We start from the raw sequence: 24,935 nt of genomic DNA, 5'->3' as shown, positions 1-24,935 counted from the left end.
CCTTGTCCCCTGGGCTTTGAATGGGGACGGGGGCACATCCCTTACAGTTGACTTGGGGGACAGCAGTGAGCCCCCTTGCCCTTTTGAAGGGCAACGAGACACGCAAATGGAGTCGGACGGGCTGGAGCAGGACCAGGGCTGGGCCTCCAGGTTGTGGGGCTGATGCCGACACACTTACGCTCTATATTCCTGGGGAGGGGAACCGGTGCGGCTGAGCCCTGGCGGCCCCGGGGTCCGAGCCCCCCTGGCGTCTGCAGCAGCCTCTCGAGGGTGAGCCACAGGGGACGGCAAGCAGGAACCTTCCTGGTGCTGGTGCCACCGCTCTTCCCAGGCATGCCGGGCCAGGAGCTGGCCACTGCCCCCAGCCAGGAGCGGGCAAGCCTCCCCCCTTACCTTCACTCCAGGGTCCAGCCAGGAGCTCAGACATCATGCATCTCAGTCTCTCCAGTGTGCCCCAGTCAGCGGGGCCACCCTCTAGGCCAGCCTCCCCAGACGCAAGACGGGGCTGGAGCCAGAGAAGGCCACAGAACCCGGTCCAGTCGAGGTCAGACCCCTCACCGGCCTGCTGGTCCCTGGAGCCTGGGGTCTGGCCTGTGCTGCCTCCTCGTCCCTCGAAGCCCCCCGCACCCTCCGAGCACAACTTCATCTGTTTGGGGGCAGTGGTCTAATCCTCAGGCTATAAGAGGTCCGCAGGCCTGACCTGAAGCGGCCCCTCCCTCCCACTCCACCTTCCTGTGCCGGGACCAGAGAAGCCTCACCGCCCCAGCTGCTTCCTAAACATTTATTTATAGCTCCGCCAGGTGAGTAGTGGAAGACCGCGGCCCCCGGGTGGGCTCCTCGAGCCCCTCCCCGGGAGGCACGTCCAGGTGCATCTCCAGCCCTGCCGGCAGGTCTGCCTTCTCGCTGGGGCTGGGCAGGAGGGCCATGTTCGGCTGGGAGAGGCGCCCCTCGGAGGAGACGGGCCTGTCTTTCCGCTGCTGAGGAGGAGCTGCGAGACAGGAGGGGCTGAGATGGCGCTGCTCCCCCTTCCCCGCGCCCACCCCAGCTTGTCCAAAGCCCAGGGAAGTTGTGAGCAGCCAGGCTGAGCCGGGGCTTCATGCTGGAGTGGGGCAAGCCCTCCTACAAGCCCCCTAAGCAAAGTGCTTTTGTATCTGAGTTAAAAATAAACAAGCCTACATCAGGGGCCAAGAGCCTGCCTCTTTAGTAACGTTCCCTCTATTAATACAGGGACTATTTAGGCAGTATTAACACAAATAGGTGCAGGCATTTTCCCTAAGACTACCCACCCTCTCTCTCCTGCTCCCAGAATATTGTAAGTGCCTTTGGAGTAGACAGTATAGGACTGGGGAGAAAAAAGCTAAGTACCCCTAAGGAAACAGTTCTGGGAGCCAGAGCCACACACCTGTGCTGTCTGTCCATTGCTGGATGCTGTCTCCCCTCTGTCACCAGCCCTGGCTCTGGGGCCAGGTGACTTGGCTTTGAATTCCTTGCTGTGTGACCTTGGGCAAGTACTTTGACCTCTCTGTGCCCCAGCTTTCTCAGCCCTCCCTTTTAATGTGTGTGCGTATTAAAATTGGTTCATATGTGTAAAGTTCCTCAGCAGGGCCTGGCTGGTGAGGGACCCTCACTAAAGGCGAGGCAGCGTGACGGCCAGGCGCCTGCTGAGTGCTGGAACTGGAAGGGATGGTAAAGAGCGCCTGGGGCTATTAGCCTGGGCAGGAGCTGGGGGCTCCTGCACCTCCTACAAGCATCTGCAAAGCACTGTGGGTATAAAATGTTCTATGGGAAGAAAGTCAGCACCTTTCTTACACTCTCGTGGGGCCTAACTCTGAGCGGCACTAATCCACCATCCCTTTATAGACAGATGAGGAAATTGGTCTAGAGAAGGGGGAGATGTGCTCAGAGTCATCCAGAAGTGATGCAGCCTCCTGGCTGCAGGCCAGTGTCCCTCTCTGGCGTCCACCTGCGGCTGTACCCGAGGGGGGCCTTTACCCCCTGACTTTCAAGCAGGATTTAGCCCCTCTGGGGAGAGCGGGGACTCCAGGAGAGCCGGAGCACGTGAGCAAGAGGAGGACTTGGGCCTGGAGCCAGAGCTTGGGCAGCAGCCCTGCCCCTATTTCCCCTTCTGTGAAACATGGGCACTCAGAGCATCAGCCTCACAGACCGGGCACCTGTCAAGCCTTCGGTAATGGTGGGTTTTCTGTCCTCCCTTCCATCCCACCCCTCAGCTCCCAGGCCTTCCTCTCTCCAGGGAAATAAAGGTTTACACCAGCCACGGGCAGGAAAGGGGCCGGGCGGGCCAAGGAGGAAAGGCTGGGGGCAGTGGCGGAGCCACCAGAGGGACCCTCCAGCCAGAGAGGAGCTACCTGAGTTGTTGCCAGCCAGCATCTGAGCGCTCTGAGGCCGGGAGGGCAGATGACTGCTGTCACTGAGGGACCGCTGCTGGCGGACATGGGGCCGGGACTGCTTGGCCTTGTGCTTTGTAATTCCTGAGTCTGCCAGGAGACAGCGGAGGGGAGGGTTGGTTCTGGGAGCTCTGTGGGGACCCATGGGGGTGGGGAGAGGGCTGCTGGTCACGGCTGGCCTCAGCTGGCATCCTTCTCTGTCTGAGTTCCTGGATCTACCCCTTAGAAGCCCTTCCTTCACTCATATGTTTGTCCATCTATCCATCCACCCACTCACTTGGAGTCCCGCCCACACACACACGAGGCTGTGCCAGGTGCTGGGTGAGTTCTGACCCCGGGTTTACAGGTTGGGAGGGCAGGCAATAGAAAGGTGCACATATGCTTTCAGAGCCAGTGGGAAGTGATCAATGGCACAATTCAGGTACAGCTGCCCGGAGGGAACATTCACTACGTGGATGCAGGGCTCACGAGAGGGCAGTTTTAGTTTGGAAGAACGGGGAGGACTTGGCCTCGGTGATGCTGGGAACAGAGGCTTAGGCAGGAAAACCAGGGTGGCAGCCTGAGGGCGAAGGCTGGCAAGAAAAGATGGGGCCATGACATCCCAGCAAATTGGCTGCGACTGGACAGCTGTTCCCCGCCTGCACCTGCACCTGCACCTGCAAACATGGACCTGGGGGCTTCTGGAAACCAGAACATTTGGAGTCAGGGAATTAGAAGAAAAGGCAGCCAGGATCAGGTGGCCCCAAGAAGTGCCTGGGCCTCCAGGAGCTGGACAGCCCCTGTGAGACCCAAGCAAGTACGCTGAGGGGCCTCTGGGCCAGCTGGACACTCACTCTCTTTGCTGAGGATGCCTGGCAACCTTGTATCCATCCGTCCCTTGTAAATATGTCCATCCAGGCCCAAGATATCCACCTCCTCGTGCTGTGGAGGTGGGCAGGTATCCGTTACCATGTGGTACTCAGTTTCCCTCCCATCCTGCCTTGGCACTGACACCAAACAGTGCTCAGAACCATTGAGGGAGCTCTAGGGGGCACCAGGGCCAAGTGATGGGTGAAGGGGGCCCGCAGTGCCAGAAGTCAGTAACGCCAGGTGGGCGGGTGGCTGGGGTGGCATTCTTCTTCCCAGGAAAGCGTAAGAACCTGAGGCTTTAACTGGGTCTGGTTAAGAAACTGACCCAGGGCCGAGGGCCGAGAAGGTGACTTCTAGTGGTTTTCCCAGAGCCACCTGAGTGTCTATGGTCATGTCAGGGCTCCCTCCCTCGCCACCCTCAGGCAGCGCCCTGACCTTCATGGCGATCTGGACCTCCTCCGGGGGGTACAGGCCCTGCAGTGGGTGCTGTAGGCGGCTGCGGCGGTAGGGGTAGGTGAGCGTGTGGCTGCCCCCGCAGTGCCGGGACACTGGCGAGTAGGTGTGATCGGCCATATCTGGCTGCCTGTGACAAAGATGGCAGAGTCACCAGGAGCAGGTGTGACCTGGGACAGCCCTGGGAAGAGGGTGGCTCTCTCTAGGGTCTCGGGGTCCATGGTTGGAGCGAGGACGGGGCAGAGGGCAGAGGGCAGCGAGCAGGGCGGCCTCCCAGCAGGGCCATCCTGAGGGCCACACGCACTCACACACTTTCTCACATGTGTTCACACACACACAGTCACACACATTCCCGCACAAAGACACATTGCAAGACATGTATTCACACGTTCACATACTCTCACACACATTCTCAAGTACATACACACTCACATACTCTCCCTCACACTCACTCACACACACACACACGCACAACCTGTGTCAGGCTCTCCCGGGCCCGGCCCGGCCACCCACCGTCTGTAGCAGGGGGATCTGAGGCACTGGGCCTGCAGCAGCTCTCGGATCATCTGGCTGCTGGCCTTGACCGAGCCCCCAAAGTGTATCTGCACCTTCTCAATGTCCGTGAGCATCTTGGAGTGCATGCTGTGCAGGCGCCCCACGCTCCGCTCCATCTGCGCCAGGTCACCCCGGGGGAAGGCGGCGCTGCCCAGCTTCAGGCTGCGGGCCCAGGGGAGGGGTGAGCCCAGGCTCAACAGAACCCGGCCCCCTCTGTCCTCGCCTTCCAGCAGGACCCTGTAGGGGCAGAACCCCAGGGACCAGGGCCAGACTTTTTGCTGAGGAAGGCTCCTGAGCTGGGAACGTTCAGGAGAGCTGGATGGAGAGAAGCCCAGCTCCTCCAGCTACCACTGGGGCGGGAGGGCTGAGATCGGCCCCGCACCCAGGCCCCGCACCCCTGGGGCTCTAAGCACAGTTTGAAAACTGTCCTTTACGCTAAACTCCATCCTTAGGAGGTGGAAGGGCTGCAGGGAGGAGGGCAGGAGTCCCAGGGAGCATGAAACACAACCCCCTATTCAACTATCGAGCTACCCCCTCTCCCTTCCTGCCATGCCTGGATATGAGCAGGGAAAGGGGGGTCTCAGAGGCAATGTCCCACCAGGACCCCCAGCAGGGACCCAAAGGCAGGTGTGACCAGGGCTGCACTCTTCTTCTCCTGGGAGCTCCTTCAGAAAGCGCCCTAGCAGCCCTCCCAGCCGGGAGGAGATGCCCCTGCTCTGGCCCTCCAGACCCCTCCCCTGTGAAGCCCTGCACAGGATGCCCCTGCCCATACCTGCGGCTCTGCTGCCGGACCTGCTCCAATTCAAAGACCGTGTAGGGGCGGACGGAGCGGTGCCCCGGCAGGCCTGGGCCCACGGGAGTCACGGGGATGGCTCTGGGCATGGCCAGGGAGAAGGGAGGGTTGGAATGTGAGAGACCCCGTTGTCCAAGCCCACCACCCACTCCCCACACTCCACCTGCCCACGGAGCCTTTCCACCTGGGACCGAAGGACGAGGGGCAGGAGCAGGCCCGGCAGACGGAGTGGAGTGGACTCGTGAAAGAGGAGAGGACAGGAGTTGGAGGCAGGCAGGGACTAGAGGAGGTGCAGCCCTGCTGTGCCCTCTCCCATTACCGCCACCAGCTGGGGTCACTCACTGTCCAGTCACAGGTGTCTCCAGGGGACGGTCACATGAGAGGCAGTGGAAATGCGCCAAGAGCTGCCTGTGAGGGAGGGGATACACTCAGAGGGTGAGTGCCCTGCCCAGAGGATCAGGAATGGGAGAGATGGAGAACCCAGGGGGCTTGGTGTTCTGCAGGCCAGGCAGGCTGGGCACTCAGTGCCCAAGGTGACAGGCTCCAGGCCACCAGAGGCAGATCTGGGCCCTGTTCCCCAGAAACTCACCAGCTCCTAGACACACAGCTTCTGGGCACACATCCAGCACCGACCTGTCCAACCCCAAAGCTAGCAGGGTTCCCAAGAGCCCCCAGAGATGTGCTGCATAAGCCTTAGGGGCCCTCTGGCGGCCACAAATGGAAATCCTGGGACTCAAGCTGCCAGGCCCCGGGGAGTGCCCTCAGCTCTGGGAACTGTGATCCCCCCCCCACCAGCTGTGCCCAGAGAACCTTCCGCCTCCCTCCCTTCCCTCTCTCCACTGTAGTTTGATCTGGCCTGAGCTTGAAGACTTTTCAGGCTCTAAAACTCCTCCTGTGGGACAGTCTGAGGCAGGATCAGCCATTCTTTGGGAGCAAACCACGTCCTGGCCGGAGCTGCTCTTCTGGGGACCCTCCCGCCCACCGCCCATTGCCTGCCCTCACCCCGTCTGGGCCTCACCTCCTCATGGCAGCTGCCTCGTCTGCCTGGTAGAGTGGAGAGCGCTCTTTGAGCTGCTGTCGCAATGACTTCCACCGATCCTCCAGTGCCTGCTTCACTGGGTCCAGCTCCAGGCGGTCCAGCTGCAGGAGGGGACCAGGGACCGGGGAAGCTCTGAGAAAGCAGGTGGGGGTCTGCAGGACCTGGAGGAGGTGGTGTTGTCCCAACCCAGGGGGCCCTGGAGGCTCCTCCTGGTCCTCACCTTGCTGTCCATCTCCCCCAGGAGCTTGTCCAGCATCTTCTGCCAGTCCTGCTCCTGCCCGCTCATCTTGGCCACCAGCCCCTGCATCATGTGGTTCAGCTGCTCCGTGGTGGCATCAAACTGGACACGGCTCACTTTGGCTGCCAGGGCACTCTTGTCGGCTTTCTGCCCGGAGAGAGGACGAGGCGCCCCCACGGGATGGGAGAGAGTCACGGAGGGACCCCACTCCCCACAGTGGCAACCCCGACACTGGGCACACATCCTCCTTGGGCTCCCCTCCTCTCCTGGCCTCTTGAAGAATGAGCAGTGAGACCTCCCTGGGACACAGGTGGCTTCTCAGGCCTGGCCTTACCATGTCAATCTCCATCTCCAGGTGTTCCCGGTTGGCCTTCTCCCTCTCCAGCTTCTCCAGACCCTGGTACAACACCTGGGGGGCCGAGGGAGCAGAGGATGAGGAGCAAGGACCTGGGGGCGTGCCTCAGCCTTGCCCCTGCTGCCCTGCCAGGCCTCACGTCAATGTCCTTCTGCTTCTGCTGATGGTCCTTGATGAGGCTGCTGGTGGTGACAGTGAGTTTCTCACAGTCGCCCTGCACCTGCAGGATGGCGCTCTGGATGTGGCCCAGCAGCTCTTCATCCTGTGGCAGGAAGGACAAAGGCAGGCTCCCTAGGGCACTCTCAGGGGTGTTGTTGCCCCTGGAAAGTCAGCCCTTAAAGCATCACCCGGCAGACAGGCCAACTTTGGACCACATCCTGGCTCTCCTCAGGGGCCTCCACAATTTCCCAGTGACAGTGGAGAGGCTCTCTGCCCTTCCCCCAGTCCACCCAACCGGACACCTCCCCATGGACCAGACTCGAGGGACCTGGTACACCAGTAGGGGTGATGCGTAGAGGTGGTCCTGAGGCCCAGGAGTGGTGAGCTGCCCCAGGGCCCCTAGGAGTTGGGGTGTGGGCTACAGTCTCCCCACCTGCCCTGAGCTGAATCTGAATTCTGGAATCCCAGAGGCAGGACTCAGGCCTACCCTTTAGAGGGGAATCAGGATGAGGTCCACAAGACCAGTGGGAAGCTGGGGGCAATGAATTCTAAAGCTCAGCCAGCATCCCTGAAGCACGTGAACGGCACTGCCAGCCCTCAGGCAGCCGTGCTGTCCCTGCCCATGGAGCCAGCTCTTCCGCTTGGTCCCCTGTCCCCAGAGCCAGCTCTGTGGCTGCCCTCGCTGTGACCCTAGGGAGAAACCAGGCACTTTTGTGTGGTCACGAAAGGGCTCCACCATGGAAAAGTGGCCCTGAGGCCCAAACACCCCACCCCTGGGGACTCCACCAGCAGCTCCCCGATCCACGGGCCGTGAGCGGCTGTGCAGATGGGAGGCGAGCGGCATCACCTGGCTCTGCAGCTTGGACTTCTTGGAGGGTCGGGAGGCAACCAGGTTGTTGACCATGTCCTGGAGCTGCTCGTAGCGCTGCACCAGCGTGCTGACCTGGTGGCTCAGGTCCAGGCTGCAGGCTGGGCAGGCGGCCTCAGGGTCAATCTGGCCAGGTGCCAGGAGTGTTGGGGCCTTTTGAGGGGCCATGCTCATAGACAGCAGTGTGGAGGACGAGGTCAGCATGCTCTCGATGATCGCCCTGAGCTTGTCTAACTGTGCAGGCAAGAGGGCAGGAGTGGGGCAATGAGCAAGGCACAGCCACACTGCGTCCGCACTGTCACCGCTAGCATGTGCCTTCTGCCCCTGGCCAGCCATGATCCGGGCAGTCACCGCAGCCTCTGTGCCTCTTGGGGTATGCAGCCCATCAGGGTCCTCGATGTCCACCCATTAAATGGTAAACAGAACCCCAGGGAGTGTAGTACTAATGCTGACATCAGCGCTTGCAGGAAGGAGGCTTCTGGACCTTCCTCCAGCCGCCAGCCCATCCGTGCCACGTGAGAAACGTCCCTAGCTAAATCCTAGAGTGGTGATGTCCATTAGTCAGTCCATAAAGACCTAGAGGACCCTGATGACATGCAGGCCCTGCTCCTGGCCGTGGGGACATGAGGGGTGGGTTCACACACACTCTGTCCCCATCTAGCATGTAAATAACAATAAGAGAAAGTGATTTTCTCACATTATGTACAAAACTTTAAAAATGGATTAAAGACCTAAATGTAAGATCAGAAACCATAAAACTCAAAGAAAACATAGGCAGAACACATTTCGATATAAATCGTAGCGATAGGTTTTTTTGGATGTGTCTCCTAAGGCAAAGGAAACAAAAGCAAAAATAAACAAATGAGACCTAATTAAACTTAAAAGCTTTTGTGCAGCAAAGGAAACCATTGACAAAAAAGAAAAGACAACCTACTGAATGGGAGAAAATATTTGCCCATGATATGACTGACCGGGGTAAATACTCAAAATATATAAACAGCTCATACAATTCAATATCAAAAACACAAACAACCTGATTTAAAAATGGGCAGAAGACCTGAACAGACATTTTTCTAAAGAAGATATACAGATGGCCAACAGGCACGTGAAAAGATGCTCAATACTGCTAATTATTAGAGAAATGTAAATCAAAACCACAGTCAGATATCACCTCACACCAGTCAGAATAGCCATCATCAAAAAGTCTACAAATAACAAATGTCGACAAGTTTGTAGAGAAGAGGGAACCCTAGCACGCTATTAGTGGGAATGTAAAATGTGAATTATGGAAAACAATATGGAGGTTCCCCAAAAAACTCAAAATAGAATTATCATCCAGCAATTCTACTCCTGGGTGTAATCTGAAGAAAATGAAAACACTAATTCAAAAAGATACATACACCCCAATGTTCACAGCAGCATTATTTACAGTAGCCAAGACATGGAAGCAGTCTAAGCTTCGAACCACAGATGAATGGATAAAGAAAATTGGGTGTATATACGCAATGGAATATTACTCAGCCATAAAAAACAATGAAATTCTGCCATTTGCCACAATGTGAATGGACCAAGAGGGTATTATGCTTAGTGAAATAAGTCAGAGAAAGACAAATGCTGTATGTTGTCACGTATAGGCAGACTCTAAACAATAAAACAAATCAGCGAATATAACAAAACAGACTCACAGGTATAGAGCACAGTGGTTAACAGTGGGGAGAGGGAAAGGAGGAGGGGCATTATAGGGGTAGGGGATTATGAGGTATGCACTACTTTATATAAAATTAGTGAGCTACAGGATGTATTGTACAGCACAGGGAAATATAGCCATTATTTTATAATAACTTTAAATAGAGTATAATCTATACAAATATTGAATCACTATGTTGTACACTTTAAACTAATATAATATTGCAAATCAACTGCACTTTAATAAAAAGGAAAGCATGTCATAAATGCTACTACTACCACCACTGGGGGCATGGGTCTCATGGTCTGGGTGAGAATAAACTCCTTCCATTGGCCCTTCTGCTCTTTTCTGGATCCCATGGTCCCTGTTTATCCCCATAAATGATTAGTCCTGGGCAGACACTGGACTGGCCAAAGTGATGTGTTTCCTGGCTCAGAGAGGGGGGCTGAGCCAACTTCAGGCCCCCTTTCTTGGAAGTGTGTGACACTGCAGGGACTGGGACAGCCACTTAGGACCGTGTGTGAGAGATAAGAAAGCTGACTGAGCGGGGAGGGCATAGCTCAGTGGTAGAGCGTGCGCCTAGTAAGCATGAGGTCCTGGGTTCAAACCCCAGTACCTGCATTCAAACAAATAAAGAAATACAACCTAATTACCCCCTTCCCTCCTACAAAAAGTATACAGTGCCATATGTCCATTACGTCTCAATAAAACTGGAAGGGAAAAATTAAAAAAAAAAAAAAGAAAGAAAGCTGATTGAGAGATTGCAAAAGGGAAGAGGAATGTGGGCGTATTTGAGAGAGCTGGATAAGGAAAGGGACACAGAGGCAAAGATAAACACAAAAGAGGACTCAGACAGACAGACAGCTAGTGGCCCGGGCCAGACTGCCCCCTTGGCCTGGAAATTCCACTTTCCCCAATTTCCTGTACTTGTATGTACTTTCAGCCAAGCTCCCTTTTGCCTGAGCTCAGCAAGACTCTTGCCACAGAACAGCCTACACTCTTCTGAAGAGTGGGCCCCTCTGGGTCCAGTAGCTTTTCCTCTCTGACCCTTCTGCGAACCCTCAGAGGGCTGTTCCTCGTCCAGACACTCCTCACCGGGAACATTCTGGGGTGACCAAGGATAGCACCACTCAAGACTTAAAGGCAGACACTATCAAGGCAGTGAAAAGACAACCCAGAGAATGGGAGAAAATATTTGCAAATTATGTATCAAGTAAGAGTCAAGTATGCCCACCATCCACAGCCAGTTCTGAGGAAGGCCCCAGCCCCTATGGCTGAAGAGTGTGGAATCCTCACCTGATCCTGCAGGTAAAGGGAGGCTTCGGAGACTGAATGTTCCATGCTGACCTTGCCCCGCTCTTGGCTCTCCCTCAGCTCTGCCAGCTCCTTCTCAATGTCAGCCACAGTGACCCTGCATGCAAGAGAGCTGGTCGGGCCCCACCACCAGCCCAGGGGCCTGGGCCCCACAGGGCAGCGCCCTGGCCGTCAGGGATGGAGGATGGAGGCTGGGGCTCTTGCACGCCCCCCTCCAGCAGGCTCTGTCTAAGGAGTCCAAGGCCCTGCCTGTCCTGGAGGTGGGTGCCCAGTGTGCTGGCCTGAGAGGGTGAGACCTAGGCTCTTCGGGGTTTTAGCAAATGCTCTGAAGCCTCCAACTAGGGACAGAGTCTAAGGAGTTTTTTTTTTTTTTTTTTTTTTGGCTCTTCCAAGCCCGGGTGCTGAGCTGTTTTCAGAACCTGGGAAACCTCCACCGGCAACTTGAACTAGCTATGGACAACATGGGGGGCAGACACGATCCGGGTCAAAGACAGGGGTCAGTTCCGGGATGAGTGAACCAAAAGCTGCTGTCACCCACTTGGCTGAGAACATGGGATGCCGGGACACAGCTGCACTTGGCAGGGGGGTTTTACCTGAGGATCCCCAGCTGCAGGCTCAGCTGGCCAGCTTTCACCTCCTTCCCTATTTCTTGCTTCCCATCACCTTCCAGGATTCTGTTCATCCGGTCCAACTACAAACCCAATGGAAAAGGAGGGTCAAGCAGGCTTGAAATCTCTGCTTTCTTAAGGTACCTCTGCAGCTCAAGCAAGCCCCTTGCCCCACCGGCTAATCCTAATCCAATCCTCTGACAAAACCCAAGGCCCCTTCCTGACATCCATTCATCCATCCATCCATCCATCCCACAGAGATAGATAACTGGCATTATGAGAATGACTGGAGATCTAGCAGGGCCTCGCTGTGACTGCTGGTCCCAGACTGTCCCACAAACTTGGCTCCAAGGCCACTCCAGTGACAGTGGGTTTTAGTGGAAATGGCCACATGTAATGAAAGGAGCTTGGGCCTCCTTGTCGGCTCAACTGAATTTGAACAGCTTTGAATATTAGGTTTTGGATCCAGGAAATGAACACGATGACACCTAAGGTGCATTCCCCATCTGAGGGGATTTTAAAGATCCAGTGAGATAACAGTGTAAGTGAAAGGGCTGTGTAATCCATCAAAATACAAATGGAAAGTGGGATTGTTGGCACTCAAAGGCCAAATAGGCAGACCCTCCCTTACTTTTGCTTTTTCCTGCTGAATTTCTTTGGTCAAGGTCTTTAAAGTCTTCAGCTGTTCCAGGAGGTCAGCGGGTATGGTTTTCTTGACTATGGAGAACAGTGGCCTTAGCATCAGAAGGGTGAGATTTCCAGTGGGCTCCCAATCCCCAGGGCAAGGGGACAACTTACCCTCAATGTTCACCCAACTCTTATTATTCTCTGGAGCTAGAGTTGTGAATGTGCAAAGGTTAAGTTGAATTTTTCAACATTCTCTCTCCCTGCCCAACCCAATATGACTGTTTTCCCTGCCCCAACATTTTCCCAGCTGCTCTCCAGAGTGACAAAGACCCCTTCACGCCTACTGGTTTAATTGTTTCTTTTGGACCCTGAAGTCTTGGGGAGAACCCAGAATGGCTAATAATGAAAGTGCTGTTTTCAGGGACTCAGGCAGAGGCCCAGCTGCCAGGAGCTAAGGCCAGGGGGCGAGGACGAAATCAACTAAGGAGGACAATGGCCGCTCCTCCGGGCACGTGGCACCCACCCATCAGGGACAGCAGGTACTGGATCTTCTCCAAGTCGGTTTGGCCGGCTTGTTCCTCATCCAGATCCTTCATGTTCTCCTTTAGCTCCATATAGAGGCCTATAAGCTCTCCCATCAGACGAAACGTTTCCACCGCCATGGGGAAGCTCGGAGCCAGTTTATCCAGTGAATCGTGTCTCTCACTCTGAATATCACTCCTATCTGATGAGCCTTGGTGGAAATAGTCAAGGGACTGTGTGCTCCTGAGATAGGGGGCCTGCTGGGTTGGGGAAGTCTGAACAGAAACTGGAGGTCTGCTTGAGTCATATGTTTGATCTGGATTCAAATCTACCTGGACATGCTGATCTATACCCTGGTACCCTGGGCCACGCTGATGTGGTGCAGATGTTTCTAAACGCCCCTGATCCTGCTGTGCAGATCCCACACCTGTGCTTGACGGTGCTGGGCCAGGCTGGTCTGGGTCAGGATGCATCAAACCTTGTCGGTAAGTCTCTGTTGGTACCAAACCCTCTTGGTCTCTAGCTGGTGATGCCAAGCCTTGACTCTTTGACAGGAGTGGTGACACCTGGCTATACTGATCTCTGCCAGGAGGTAGCATACCATGCTGGTATGGGTATGGTGATATAAAACTTCGATGATCTGCATGAGATGTTGAAAAACCATGAAGCTCTGTGCCTAGTGGTGTCAAGCCTTGATCTATACCAGGTTGCCTCAACCAATGCTGTTCTATTACAGGTTGAACCCAACCACGCTGATCGATACCAGGCTGCATGAAACCACGTGGATAGGCACCGGGTTGGACCAAACCACGTGGATAGGCACCAGGCTGCACTAAACTAGACATATATGCACTAGGCTGTGCCAGACCTGGTGGAAGCAAGCTAGGCATAGATACACCAGGTTGAAAAAAGCTCTGTGGACCTGTACCAGGCTGTAACAAATCATGCTGATCCACTCCAGATTGCACGTGACCTGCATCAGGTTGCACCAGACCAGGCTGACCTGCACCAGCTTGCACCAAACCAGGCTGACCTGCACCAGGCTGCACCAAACCAGGCTGACCTGCACCAGGTTGCACCAAACCAGGCTGACCTGCACCAGGCTGCACCAAACCAGGCTGATACATTCCAGGCTGCACCAAACCAGGCTGACCCGCACCAGGCTGACCTGCACCAGGCAGCACCAAACCAGGCTGACCTGCACCAGACTGCACCAAACCATGCTGATACGTTCCAGGCTGACCTGCACCAGGCTGCACCAAACCAGGCTGACCCGCACCAGGCTGCACCAAACCAGGCTGACCCGCACCAGGCTGCACCAAACCAGGCTGACCTGCACCAGGCTGCACCAAACCAGGCTGACCCGCACCAGACTGCACCAAACCATGCTGATACGTTCCAGGCTGACCTGCACCAGGCAGCACCAAACCAGGCTGACCCGCACCAGGCTGCACCAAACCAGGCTGACCCGCACCAGGCTGCACCAAACCAAGCTGACCCGCACCAGGCTGCACCAAACCAGGCTGACCCGCACCAGGCTGCACCAAACCAGGCTGACCCGCACCAGGCTGCACCAAACCAGGCTGACCCGCACCAGACTGCACCAAACCATGCTGATACGTTCCAGGCTGACCTGCACCAGGCAGCACCAAACCAGGCTGACCAGCACCAGGCTGCACCAAACCAGGCTGACCCGCACCAGGCTGACCTGCACCAGGCTGACCCGCACCAGGCTGACCTGCACCAGGCAGCACCAAACCAGGCTGACCCGCACCAGGCTGCACCAAACCAGGCTGACCCGCACCAGACTGCACCAAACCATGCTGATACGTTCCAGGCTGACCTGCACCAGGCAACACCAAACCAGGCTGACCTGCACCAGGCTGCACCAAACCAGGCTGACCTACACCAGGCTGCACCAAACCAGGCCGATCTGCACCAGGCTGCACCAAACCAGGCTGATCTGCACCAGGCTGCACAAAATCAGGCTGACCTGCACCAGGCTGCACCAAACCAGGCTGACCTGCACCAGGCTGTATGAAGCCAGATGTTTCCAAATTGGGCTGTACAAAACCTTGCTGATCTGCAGCAACTTTTATCAAACCAGGTGACACCAATCCTTGCTGATCCATGCGCTGTAATACAGATCCATGCTGATCGATGCCAAGAGGCACATATCCATGCTCATCCATGCCAAGTGGTACCATACCAGTCTCATCCATGCCAGGCTGTTTCAGACCACGTTGTTCTGTGCCAGGAAGTATCACACCAGGCTTATATGTGCGAAGTGGGACTGTACCAGGCTGATCTGTACTAGGTAGTTCTAATCCTTGCTGATCTCTGCCAGGGACCAATGGTGGTACTATATCACTCTGAACCATGCCAGGTAGTACCAATTCCTGCTCATCCATTCTGGGTGGCACCACTCCAAGCTGACCCACATTGAAGGGTACCACCCCATGTGGATAAATGCTAGGATGTCGAGATGCAAGCTGATCCACGCCAAGTGGTCCGAATCCATACTGCTCTGGGCTGGCATAGACCTGACCCTGGCTAACGTACGCTCGCCCGTGCTGATCCAGGTACAAGTGATGATGCCGATCTCTGGCCAAGGAGGCTGAGGATACGTCCTGATGAAATGGGCCAAGGTGTGCCTCTCGTTCCTCTCTTCGCAGATGTGCTAAGCCATCCTGCTCCCTAGTCCCGCGATGATCTGACTCTGCTCTGAATTGGGACACAGAGGGGTGATGGGGTTTGGCCAGGCCAGCTTCATCACGGGCCCTTGAGTGCTGATCTCTACTAAGAGACCCAGTAGCAGAGGGACCTCTGCTTCGTTCCCTGCCAGTAACCCTGTCAGAGGGGTATTCTATGATGCTGGTTCCTGATAAGGTCTTATCTGTGCTGAAACCACTGGCAGACTCCATAGTCTGGTCAATACTGGGATGCTTGGTGAAGGCTCCACTTGGAATTGTATCATTTGATGTTATGGAAGCCTGTGCTTTGTGCTTAGGAAGTCCATTTGATGACTCTGAGACCTGGTGGAGGAAGAGGAAAGAAATCAGTAACTATAAGTAAAAAGTACTCATCAGAAGAGTTGGAGGGAAGAGAATCTGGAGTATCTGACGAAGATGATTTAGAGCTCTTGGAAAAAAATACCATCTTGTCCCCCAAACTAAACTGGACACACAAAGGCTGACATGGACATTCTTGAAGGATAGTTCTCCAGAGTTTTGAGAATCTGCACATTTGTAAATGGCATAATAATATGTGATTTCCCTCATAAAAGACAGGGGGAAACCTACAAAATAAAAGTGATCCACTCCAACACTCACTGAGTCTGCAAATAAAGGACATGAGGAATTTAAGTTGAAAATATAAAGTCCACCCCGTCAATGACCCATTGCTGATGGTAGATGTATACCCTGCAGGGCAAGTAAACCATATGTTGAGAAATATAAAGCACAAACCCAGAAAGTCCACAGACGGGGATTTTCTGTATGAACTCTCACAAAAGGATATATATGAAAGACAGAGTCTGCGTCATTATTTATGAAAATTGATTATCAGTAGGAGACCGACATATTTATGGTACATTCATACATCAGAAAACTAAGAATCTCTTAAAAAAAACCAAACAGATGCATTATTCCCATTTCCAGCCCAAATGGAGTAATTGGGCTGGAATTTAGCCAGTTCCAGTTGGGACTGGGATTGGATTTACCCTCCTGTCTGTAACAACAACAACAACAACCCAAAAGCAACAACTATGAAACAGTGGCTTTCTAGACACTGGGTACCAGCTAATGAAGGCTAGCAATCCCTGCAGGAAGGGGAGACAAAATATGGCAGCTCTACTGTTGTGTCGGCTTCCTGACCTGACAGTTCCCAGGCTGTAGTGCAGGGAGGGGACTCGAGGAGGGCCCAGCAGGCTCCCTGTGTGGGGGGACACAAAGATGAGAATCAGGGAGAAAGGAGCAGCACGCAGAGACAACTCAGCAGACCCACAGAGAGTCTCCCTTGGGTATTCAGCATAGAAATGACCAACATGTACGTGTGAGAAAACTACCCAGACTGGGGAAAGAACCATCTGCAAGGCTGGAGGGAACAGTGCCCAGACTCTCATGGGGCTGGGAACAGAGCCTGTTTCTACCAGCTCGTTTGGAGAAACTCATCACTCGGGGCAGAGGACTCAGAAAGATGCTGCCTTAGAACTAGAGGATAATCAGCCCTACACTGAACACGGCTATGGACCACTAAGAAAACTCAAAAAATATACAGTAAAAGATACAAGGGAATTAAAATGGTACACCAGCATACACGTATTTAACACAAAAGAAGATGATAATAAAGGGACAAAAAAGAGAAGGCATCTAGAAACCAAATTGTGACATGGAAGATGTAAACTCGATCAGTAATTAAACACTCCAATTGGAAGGCAGAGGTCAGCAGAATGGATTTAAAACCATGATCCAGGAGGCCTGAAGTTTCCTCTCTGGGCCTGGAGGCACATGGGGCTCCGTCCATGGACTGGGCAGCCAAGGAGGAGAGCACAGTGGGAGCGCCAGTGTCTGTGACCCCAGTGGCAGCCGTGGTGCTGACCCAGCACATATTCACCTTAAAGAGGAAGACAGGGCAGAAGACCAAATCATCGACACGGCTGTATCCAATCCCTGCATCTCTGGATGTTGCTTGCCACCTGTGTTGCTCTTCTAGGACAAATTCAAGAACAGAGGTACTCACAGTAGCTTAAGGAAGACGGGATAACCAAGAAATGATGAGTCATCATCAGAATTTCAGAAAAGTTCAGTTCATATAAAGAACCCTACAAGAGCAGCAGAAATTATGTGTGGTCTTAACCACAGGAGGAGCTGGCGAACTTCAGACAATGACAGACTTTGATATGACACTAAGTGGGTTTTCCCAGGAAGGGTAGATGCCCAGCATGTCATAACGTTATTGACACCTGGAAACTGGCTACAGATCACAATGTCGAAAAAAGTTACTGCAACTAAAGAGAAAGTATTATGCTGTAGAAATAGATTCTGTTCTTACTGTCGAAGAGAAATGTCTTCACGTAGTAGAATGGCAATCTAAGGATCACGTAGCTTGCCGTCGCACAGCTTTACTAAAAGCTTAGCTTAAAGAAATTGAGGCAGAATGTGATGTTATACTCAAGGAAAGATTTAACAATGTCTTCGATAAGCACCCAAACCACAGTCTTCCTCTGTTCATATTTCCGGCTGGTATCGGTGATGTACTAAAGGAAGTTATCTGTCAAGCTGGTGTGTATTCTCCAAATGTCAAAGTAGTGTCCAACTTCATGGATTTTGATGAAAATGGGGGTATACTCAAAGGACTTAAAGGAGACCTAATTCATGACTTTAAGAAACATGATGGTGACTTGACAGAATATTTCAATCAACTAAAAGATAAGAACATAATTCTGCTGGGAGACCCTCAAGGAGGCTAAAGAATAAGAGACAGAATAGCCAGCATTACAGGGGGAGGGTATAGTTCAAATGGCAGAGCACGGGCTTAGCATGCATGAGGTCCTGGGTTCAATTCCCAGTTCCTCCATTAAAATAAAAAAGGAAAAAAAAAAAACTAATAAATAAATAGACCCAATAACCACCTCCCCTCCCTACACCAAAACTAAATAAGTAAAAGAATAGCCAACATGGAACACATCAGAGGGGATGAGATTTAGAAAGCCATGGACTTAAACAATATTGTTTTAAAAAAGATGAGTCATGGGAGATAGCTAAGTCTATCTTACACAGATTTTATAAGCAGGCATTCTTCAAGAAGATTTCTCTCCTCTGGATGTAATTGATACCAGAACTGCTCATCTGTTCATCTTGCCGAAAGACTCTAATTTATAGTATATTCTTGCTCCTGACATTTTCCCTTTACACTACTGAAGTATTTTAAGACATTTTGGATCCATGAACTAACTGAAAGCTTCTTTTTCTCTACCCCTCTCTCTCAATATACCCCTCACCATATTTTTTTAACAGGTGAAAAAAAATCTTAAGCCAGAATTTGAAAGACAACTCCTTACTTTTCCCAAGTGGTTTTTGTAGTGGTTTATGTTATCACAAAATTGTTGAGGAGTCTTCATACACTGGCAAAGTTTGTAGAAGGTTAAAAAGAAGTTTTATGAAGTGATAAAATAAAATGCATGATTTTAAGTCCTGCCCTTTTTTTGTAGTTTGGTTGAATTGTGTTGATGGTAAACATCTCCTGAAACTGTGGTACACATGGTTACTTTGTTTTGGGAAAAATCATTATTTTCCAGAAAATATTGGTACTTGGTGTTTCAAAAAAATGTTGGTATCCACATGTCACTAATCATTACAAAATGTTCTATATTAAAACACTGATAAACATGAAATGAAAAGCGAAAGAAAGAAAGAAAGAAAGAAAGAAAGAAAGAAAGAAAGAAGAAAGAAAGAAAGAAAGAAAGAAAGAAAGAAACTACACATAATCCAACTGTATGCTGTCTATGAGAGACATCCTGATTTAAGGGGAAAAAACAGGTAGAAAGTAAAAGGATAGAAAAAGATAACCATGCAAACAGCAACTGAAAGAGGGCTGGAGTGACTGTACTGAAATCAGACAAATTAGACTGTTAAGACAAAATTATCACTAGAGACAAAAGACGTTTTATACTGATGAAAGAATCAACTCATTAGGAAGACTTAACAATTGAAAAATATATATGAACCTAGCAACAGAGCCCTAATATACATGAAGAAAACCTGCCAGACTTAAAGGGACAAACAGCTACTCCAACAGTAATAGCTGCAGACTTCAGTACCCGCTGTCAATAAGGGGCGGGACAAACAGGCAGAAGACCAACAAGGAAGTAGACTTGAACTACACTATAAACCAACTAGGTCAGCAAAAGCAGAGGGCAAATAAAAGTGTTCCCAGACATACGAAAGCTGAAATCATTCATGCACAGCAGACCCACACTACAGGAAATGTTAAATGAAATCCTTGAGGCAGACACAAAATGATACCAATGGAAATCTGCATTTACACAAAGGAATGAAGATTACTGGAAATGGTAATGACATGGACAGATGTATAAGATGCTTGTCTTATTATTCAAATCTCTCTAAAAGGAAACTGACCAAGCAAAAATAAAAACAATGTACTGCAGGTTTATAACACATGTAAAAGTAAAAGGCATGGCAACGGTAGCATAAAGCAGGAGTTGGCAAATTATCACCCCTGAGCCAAATCCAGCCCATCACTGGTTTTTAATAAGTTTTATCTGAACGCAGATCCACTCATTCATTTATGCATTGTTCTTGGTTGACTTCACATCATAACAGCAGAGCTGAGTACTTGTGACAAAGACCGTCATCACTCATAAAACCTAAAATATTTACCTGGCTCTTTCAGAAAAGTTTGCTGCTCCCAGGAATAAAGGCACCTGGAAGTATATTATTGTAAAATTCTTATACTATTTGTGAAGTGGTTTAATATCACCGGAAGGCTAATTGTGATAATCTAAAGATATATAAATTTATAAATCCTGAAGTAACCACTAAAATAACAAAGAGTTTTAGCTAATACACCAACAAAAGAAGTTTACAAAAAAACCCTCAAATAATTCAAAAGAGGCAGAAAAAGAGGGAAAAAGGAACAAGGAGAAGATGGGATAAAGAGAACACTAATCTCAAGATGGCAGACTCAACCCTAACTATATCAATGATCGTATTAAATGTAAATAATCTAGACAGCCTGATTAAAAGGCAGAGATTGTCAGATTTGTTAAATAAGTAAGACCCAACTGTATGCTGCTTATAATAAACACACATTATTTAGAGACACATAAATTGGTAAAAACTAAAGAGAATGGAAAAAGATATACTGTGGTCAAACCTATGAAAGAAAAAAAAAAGCTGGAATCACTATACTAATATCGGACAAAGTAGACTTCAGAACTAAGATTACTACTAGGGATTTAAAAAGCTTATTTCCTAATATAAAGAAATCAATTCATCAAGAGGACATAACAACCCTAAATGTTTATGCACCTAATAACAGCGCTTTCAAAATACGTAAAGCAAAACCTGATAGAACTGCAAGGAGACATGAATAAAACCACAATTATAGTCAGACATTTCAATACCCTTCTCTCAATAATAGATAGAAGCAAGCAGGAAGTCAGCAAGAATGTTGTATCAATTTTCTGGAGCTGCCATAACAAAGTACCACAAACTGGGTTACTTAAATGACAGAAGTGTATTCTCTCACAGTTCTGGAGGCTAAAAGTCTGAAATCAAGGTGTCAGTAGGGTTGGTTCCTCCTGAGGCTGTGAAGGAGAATCTGTCCCATGCTCTCTCCTAGCTTCTGGTAGCCTCAGGCCTGTAGATGGCATTCTTCCTATGCTTTCATATTGTTTTCTCCCTGTCTGTCTGTCTCTCTGTCCAAATTTCCCCTTCTTATAAGGACACAGTCATACTGGATTAGAGTCTACCATAATGACCTCATCTTAATCATCTGCAGACTCTATTTCCAAATAAGGTCATGTTCACAGGTACTGGGGGTTAGAACTTCAACATCTTTTGGGTTGGGGTTGGGGAGACACAGCTTAACCCTAAGAAGACACATCATTTTCAATTGCACACAAAATGTTTACCACAATAGACCATATGTTGGGACATAAAATATGCATCTATAAATTCAAAAGGATTCAAGTTGTACAAATTATGTTCTCTAACTGTAGTGGAATTAAATTAAAAATCAGTGACACAAAGATCCCTGGAAACCCCCCAAATATTTAGAAACAAAATAACAGACTTCTAAGTAAATCATGGATTAAAAAAGAAATCAAAAGCGACATAGAAAGTATCTTGAAATATATACCATAATTTGTGGGATGCTGTTGGAGCAATACTTAGGGATGTATTTACAGCACTGAATGCCAATCCTGGGAGAAAGGAAGGTCATATCAATGGCCTCAGCTTGCCCCTTAAGCAACTAGCAAAAGGAGAGCAAATTAAATCCTAAGCAAGCAGAAGGAAGGAAACAGTAAAGATGAAAGTGGAAAGCAGTGGACAGAAATCAGAGAAAATCAAGGAAACCAAAAGCTAGGCATTTAAGTAGGTCAATATAATTGATAAACCTCTAGACAAACTGATCAGGAATAAAAGAGAAAAGACACAAATTACCAACATGAGGAATGTCACCCGGGAAATGTGAATTAAAACAGGATCCCACTACATGCTTATTAGAATGGCCAAAATCTGGAACACCGACAACACCAAATGCTGGCAAGGATGTGGAGCAACAGGAACTCTCATTCATTCCCATGGGATGGGAATGCAAAATGATACAGCCACTTCAAAAGACAGTTTAGGTTTCTTACAAAAAGTAAACATACCCTTACCACAATCCAGCAATCATGGTCCTTGGTATTTACCCAAAGGAATTGCAAATTTATGCCCCAAAACCTGCACGTGAATGTTTACAGAAGCTTTATTCATAACTGCCAAAACTTGAAAGCAACCAAGGTGTCCTTCAGTGGGTGAATGGATAAACAATTTGTGGTGCATCCAGGCAATGGACAATTACTTGGCGCTGAAGAGAAATGAGCTATCAAGTCATGAAAGGACACAGAGGAATCTTAAATGCATGTTACTAAGTGAGAAGTCAATCTGGAAAAGGTTACGTGCTGTTTGGTTCCAAGAATATGACATTCTGGAAAAGGCAAAACTATGGAGACACTGAAAAGATCAGGGGTTGCCAGGGGTTGGAGGGACGGAGGGATGAAGAGGCAGAGCCCAGAGGATTTTTTAGGGCTGTGAAGCTACTGTGTGTGATACCATAGTGACGGACACACGTGATTATACATTTGTCCAGACCCATAGATTGCGCAGCGCCAGAGTGGACCTTAATGTGAACTATGGGCTTCGGGGGGTATGATGTGTCCCTGCTGGTTCATCAGCTCTAACAAATGTCCTGCTCTTGTAGGGGACATTGATAGTGGGGGAGGCTGTGCATGTTGGGGGGCAGGGGGTGTATGAGAAATCTCTGTACCTTCTGCTCAGTTTTGCTGTGAATCCAAAACTGTTCTAAAAAAACAAAGTCTATTTAAAAAATATGAACATAAAAAGTCAATTTTTAAATATGGGGGGAAAAGACTCAGGCTTCTCCATAAATCAGCTAGCCATGGCCCCAGTGCCCTCTCGTTTGGGTATATTCAATGCTAACTGGAGGCTGTGTCGGCACCCCCGTGACAATCATTTTTAGTCAGGATCCAAGTTCCAGTGATCATAATCTTAAATGTCATCTGCAATTTGGTCCAAATCCCCTGGCCAGCATCAATTGTTAGGGGATTCCCTGGCCAAGGTGAGGCTGGCAACCACCCCACTGGTGGTGCATTCTCACTGGCCACTGGGATTAGAACGTGGTTATCTTTGGGGACCATTATTCACTTTAGCACAGTGCCTAAAACCAAAGCTATGGTTTCACAGAACAAACACTTTGAAATCCTAGAAAAATGGTTGGGTCTTCCTGGTTAAGGAAGTCATTCATTCTTTCTGACCATTAGAAGTACCAGGAGGAGGATGAGGAGAAGGAAGAGGCGGGGGGAGGAAGAGGAGGAGAAGTGGGAGCAGCAGCAGCGGCATCCCTGGGTGTGTGAACAAAGGTGTGAGGAACTGCCCCGTCGGCCGCCAGAACGTGTGCTTGGAAGCAAGCAGTCCATACCCTCTCACACGCTCAAGTCCTGGGACAGGCATCTTGCACACGAGTTCTGAGCTCCTGTAACTGTAGCTGCTCCAGGGACAGATGCAGCCTCCATCCTCACGTCTGGTTCTCCCAGTATGGAATTTTACTCCTCTGTGCTCACCACTCCCCCAGTCCCCTGTACTCACTGTCCCCCCTTCCAGCCTGGCTCTCACTTATGATGCAGGCGGACGGTGCGCCTCACAGTTGCCTTAGTTACCACCACCAACACACACGCACAAATGAGGCTCAAGTGTGTTGTATTTTTGCAACTTGAGATAGTGCGACCCTCCGCTGCTTTCATTATGGTCCGTGTAAGGGCTGAAATTTTCATTACCTGCTGTCCTGCTTCTCAAAAATTGTTTAATTACTTATATATATTCTCATCTGCTTCAGGGGATGTTCATGATTATGAGAAACTGTCGGAACCCTGACACTTCCCTGTCTCTGGAGAAGTGAAAATGTCTAGAGGTGCTGATGTCTACGTTATGCATAGGTCTTAAGGGTGTCAGTACCCAGATAATAACGGCATGCCCCCAGATGGCCACTTGGTGGCGCCAAAGGGCTCGCTCTCTTCTGCCTGCGCGTCTGTACATGCATGTGAACCTTTTTTGAGTGACCCAGATACGCAAAGCCACTGGAAGAGGAATGTCAACACCAAAAGGGCAGCTGATCCTTGCCCTGAATAAAAATACCTGTTTTATTCAGATGAATGACGCTTGGGGATTGGAAGACTATTTAGTTAACCTGTGTACAGAATAGCGTGCACCTGGTGTGTACAAGTCAGTGTCAGCAAAAAGCTCCCTGAAGAGGTTTTATTTCCAGGGTTGGTCACCTCTGACCACTAAGAATGAAGGGACTTGTGCATTTCAGGACAGACTGTTGAGGAACTTTGAAAAGCTATGAAAGCCAATCAAAACTACACTCAGATACTGTTTTCAATCTAACCTACTGGCCAAACTGAAAACAAGTGAGTGCCAACAGACAGTGCCGGTGGGGATATTGAGAAGCAAGCTCTCTCCTACGTTGCTGGTGGGGGGGTCCAAATTGGAAACACACTCATGGAAGGCAATTTGGCAAATGCTAGCCAAAGCACAGGTGTGCATTCTGTTTCTAGGAATTTATCTTACAAAGCATAGTTTGTTACAAGATTGGAGAAAAATATTAAAAGTATCCCTAATAGAAAACTTGTGAAATAGATGACAAATAGCCACATAAAGGAATACTATGCAGCCATAAAAGGGAGAGGTTCGGGGGCCCCCCCCAAGACCACTACTGCCAGCCCCTGCCCACTTTGTTCACCATTTGTGAGCCCTTCCAGCCGTCAGTAATCGCCTGCTCCAGCTCTTCCCAGGTGACCATGGTGGCATCTTCTGAAGCAGGCATCATACTCAGCTTCCGAGTGATTAATTCCTGATGGTGATAGACCACACACATGCACATGCACACACACACACACACACCAAACACACAACACACACACATAAGCACACACCTAGTTTAATCCTAGGAAGATTTAGGAACAGTTTAGGATTGGGTGGGTCCTTCCACAGCCTCAAGAAGTCACTGTCCTTCAAGTAACCAGTGAGTCTTGGGTGACTGGTTTCCTGTCCCATGTGAGCCCCGGATGGACCACTGGGTAGGGATGGAAAGAATTTTCCCTCATTCCAGGGGCAGCACCCCAAGAAGCAGAGGGCATATAACACCCTGCCCTGGA

At 50.4% G+C, this 24,935-nt stretch overlaps 2 protein-coding genes and 1 pseudogene across 2 annotated transcripts; 1 reads left to right on the top strand and 2 right to left on the bottom strand.

Annotated features, from left to right (window-relative positions):
• Positions 1 to 785: 785 nt before the first annotated feature.
• On the bottom strand, positions 786 to 12,138 carry LOC102523465 (glutamine-rich protein 2). The gene is made up of 16 exons (XM_032498239.1): positions 12,122 to 12,138; positions 11,955 to 12,040; positions 11,309 to 11,406; positions 10,698 to 10,812; positions 7,694 to 7,948; positions 6,827 to 6,949; positions 6,667 to 6,741; positions 6,315 to 6,479; positions 6,074 to 6,195; positions 5,398 to 5,463; positions 5,035 to 5,136; positions 4,221 to 4,424; positions 3,690 to 3,837; positions 3,239 to 3,326; positions 2,367 to 2,495; positions 786 to 988 (listed from the first exon to the last, which is right to left on the bottom strand). The coding sequence occupies exons 3-16, from the start codon at positions 11,395 to 11,397 to the stop codon at positions 786 to 788; spliced, it is 1,884 nt and encodes a 627-aa protein (XP_032354130.1). The 5' UTR covers positions 11,398 to 11,406; positions 11,955 to 12,040; positions 12,122 to 12,138.
• A 282-nt stretch (positions 12,139 to 12,420) lies between these two features.
• On the bottom strand, positions 12,421 to 24,935 carry LOC116656727 (glutamine-rich protein 2-like). Its single transcript, XM_032456776.1, has 2 exons — positions 24,521 to 24,935; positions 12,421 to 15,507 (listed from the first exon to the last, which is right to left on the bottom strand). Exons 1-2 carry the CDS (start codon positions 24,701 to 24,703, stop codon positions 12,427 to 12,429), a joined length of 3,264 nt encoding a protein of 1,087 aa, XP_032312667.1. The 5' UTR covers positions 24,704 to 24,935; the 3' UTR covers positions 12,421 to 12,426.
• On the top strand, positions 16,292 to 18,874 carry LOC116656728 (annotated as a pseudogene).

Source organism: Camelus ferus, chromosome 16, assembly GCF_009834535.1.
Source record: "Camelus ferus isolate YT-003-E chromosome 16, BCGSAC_Cfer_1.0, whole genome shotgun sequence".
In the NCBI taxonomy this organism is placed as follows: Eukaryota; Metazoa; Chordata; class Mammalia; order Artiodactyla; family Camelidae; genus Camelus; species Camelus ferus.
Note: the sequence above shows the minus strand (reverse complement) of the source record. Positions and strands in the feature narration are given on the sequence as shown.